The sequence below is a fragment of the Haliotis rufescens genome, unplaced genomic scaffold, assembly GCF_023055435.1.
Source record: "Haliotis rufescens isolate VD_foot unplaced genomic scaffold, xgHalRufe1.0.p SCAF_6, whole genome shotgun sequence".
Lineage (NCBI taxonomy): Eukaryota > Metazoa > Mollusca > Gastropoda > Lepetellida > Haliotidae > Haliotis > Haliotis rufescens.
This window is the reverse complement of record NW_025964334.1, coordinates 18,345,755-18,348,071: the sequence shown is the minus strand read 5'-3', so window position 1 is coordinate 18,348,071 and position 2,317 is coordinate 18,345,755. Positions and strand designations below refer to the sequence as shown.

Below are 2,317 nucleotides of genomic sequence, written 5' to 3'. Positions count from 1 at the left end.
AGCCGGGGCTTTGACCAGAGGTCTCTTCCTTTGACCAAGGTCGAAGGAGATGGAGAGCGTTGAGGAGTTGGACTTGTAGGAAGTCCTGAGGGAGTAGTTCCCAACCCGGTAGGCCAGCAAGGGCTCCAGGATGGAGACAAGCTCCCTCGGCAAAGACATTGAGAGGTCTCTCATTGTCAGCTTGGTAGTTTGGAGAGCTTGGGAGGACGTGTGCGCGGGGCGAGAGTCCAAGCCAAGATGTCTATACAACATAACTATGCCCTAGTAAACAAACACCCCAACTTTCGGATCGGGATCGAAATTTCCAACACGAGTCGCCCTCTCCGACGTCCGTGCCTATAACCCCAGTTAACCATACACTAACTCAATAGAGTCGTTAAGCCAGCCGGCGCCAACAACAAGCCACCACCGCACGCCACCAAACCACATCACAACCCCCACCCCCACCCCGACCCCCACCCCCACCCCCACCCCCACCCCCCACCTTATACAGCTCTAACATTTAGCCCTTGTTTTTTTCTTTATTTAACTATTTCCCATATTTAAATAATGCAGCCCAAATGCATATCTTCAATTATCCAATATGCTATACCCTTACCTCACTGTCCCCCTGTAAAATATAGTAAAGGCCCTTAACGTCTCCTCCCAAGGATACCACCCATAATAATGATACTCTCGAAGTACATTCATTAGGATAATTTAGGTTACTCCCCGGCTAGTTACGGTTTTTTGGGTATGGTGATTTTCATATTTAATCTATTTATCTTTACTTCCCCACCTACCCCGTCCGCGAAATGCAATAAATGCGAAGCGGACGTAAAACCTATAAATCAGTCAGATGACATTTTATCACTATGGCTGGTATCAGGAAAGTGGAGTATGTCAAGTCACAGAAGGGTACTGTGCAGGTATTCCTAGATGGCTATCGTTATAACAAGAATGTTGTTAGACAGACATGCATTCACCGGAAGTGTGTAGACTCCACTTGTAAGGGCAGATGCACCACTGTAGGTGACTACATCAGAAATGTCTCAGCAGTAGAGTAAGATTCATCAGTACCATGAGGAAGAGGGACAGAGAAGAAACCATGTCGATGCGTACCCTGTACAACGGTGAGGTAGCTACAGAAGACCAGCCACAGCTGCTGCCATCGTTCCCATCCATGAGCAGTGCCTTGTACCGACACAGGCGGAAGAACATCCCAGCACTCCCACAGATAAGAGCTGAAGTCCAACTTGAAGGAAACTGGACTGAAACAACAGACAGCCGCCCATTCCTGCTTTTCACTGATTGAGATGCCAACAAGATTGTTGTATTTTCTACCCATGACCAACTCCAAGCTTTGCAGTCTGCAGACATTGTATACATGGACGGAACATTTACATCTTGCCCAGATCTGTGGAACCAGGTTTCCATCATACATGCAAGAAGTCGTTCTTGTATGTGCCCATTTGTCTTCGCCCTCCTGCCTGTCAGACAGACCACAACTTACACCAGACTGTTCGGCCGACTCAAAACAGAAGTCCAACAGAGATTCAACCGTCCCCTCGCTCCTGCCACTGTCCAGGCGGATTTTGAGAGGGCTGCCATTCGTGCCGTCAACACAGAGCTCCCGAATGCCGACGTCAAAGGTTGTTTTTTTCATTATTGTCAGGCGATCTGGCGGAAGACACAGGGTCTTGGATTAGCAGTACAGTACAAGGAAGATCCTGGATCAGAAGAGCTGCTGGACTTGCCCTCCTGCCCTTGCTTGATGTCCAGGACACCTGGTTGGATGCTATCCAGGCAACTCCACCAGTTCCGAGAAGACTTCAATGACTATATGGTCATCAACTGGGTTGACGATGATGCTCGGTTTCCAATACCTCTATGGAATCACCACCAGACAGCCGGCCCTCGCACCAACAACAATCTTGAGGGATTTCACCATCGCCTTAACAGAACCTTACCCCACCGCCACCCGAATATCTACCGATTTGTAGAAGTGATTAAGAAGATTGAGTGTGCAGACAGGACAAAAACAGTTAGACTTTGGTGCCGCCCCACCCAGCAGGAAGCGAGTTTACAGATAGACTGAAAATCGCCTGAGACGTCTTAAGGACATGTTGACTCAAGGACAGAAAACCCCTATCGAGTTCCTTGATGCTGTTGGTCATCTTCTCAAACTTGGTTAAGAGACTTGAAATATAGTAGTTTTAGTGCTGTATGTGACAGAGTGAGGCCAGTTGTGACATTAAATTAGTGTGTGTACTATTTATTTATACCAGTGCTATATGAGTAAATTGTCTTCATTGTCTTCAAATTGTTTTGTTTTTTG

The 2,317-nt window shown here is 47.4% G+C and overlaps 1 protein-coding gene across 1 annotated transcript; it reads left to right on the top strand.

Moving 5' to 3' along the window:
- The first annotated feature begins 1,366 nt into the window (after positions 1-1,366).
- Positions 1,367-2,077, top strand: LOC125374801. Its single transcript, XM_048386455.1, has one exon. The coding sequence runs from the start codon at positions 1,367-1,369 to the stop codon at positions 2,075-2,077; it is 711 nt and encodes a 236-aa protein (XP_048242412.1).
- Positions 2,078-2,317: the final 240 nt, after the last annotated feature.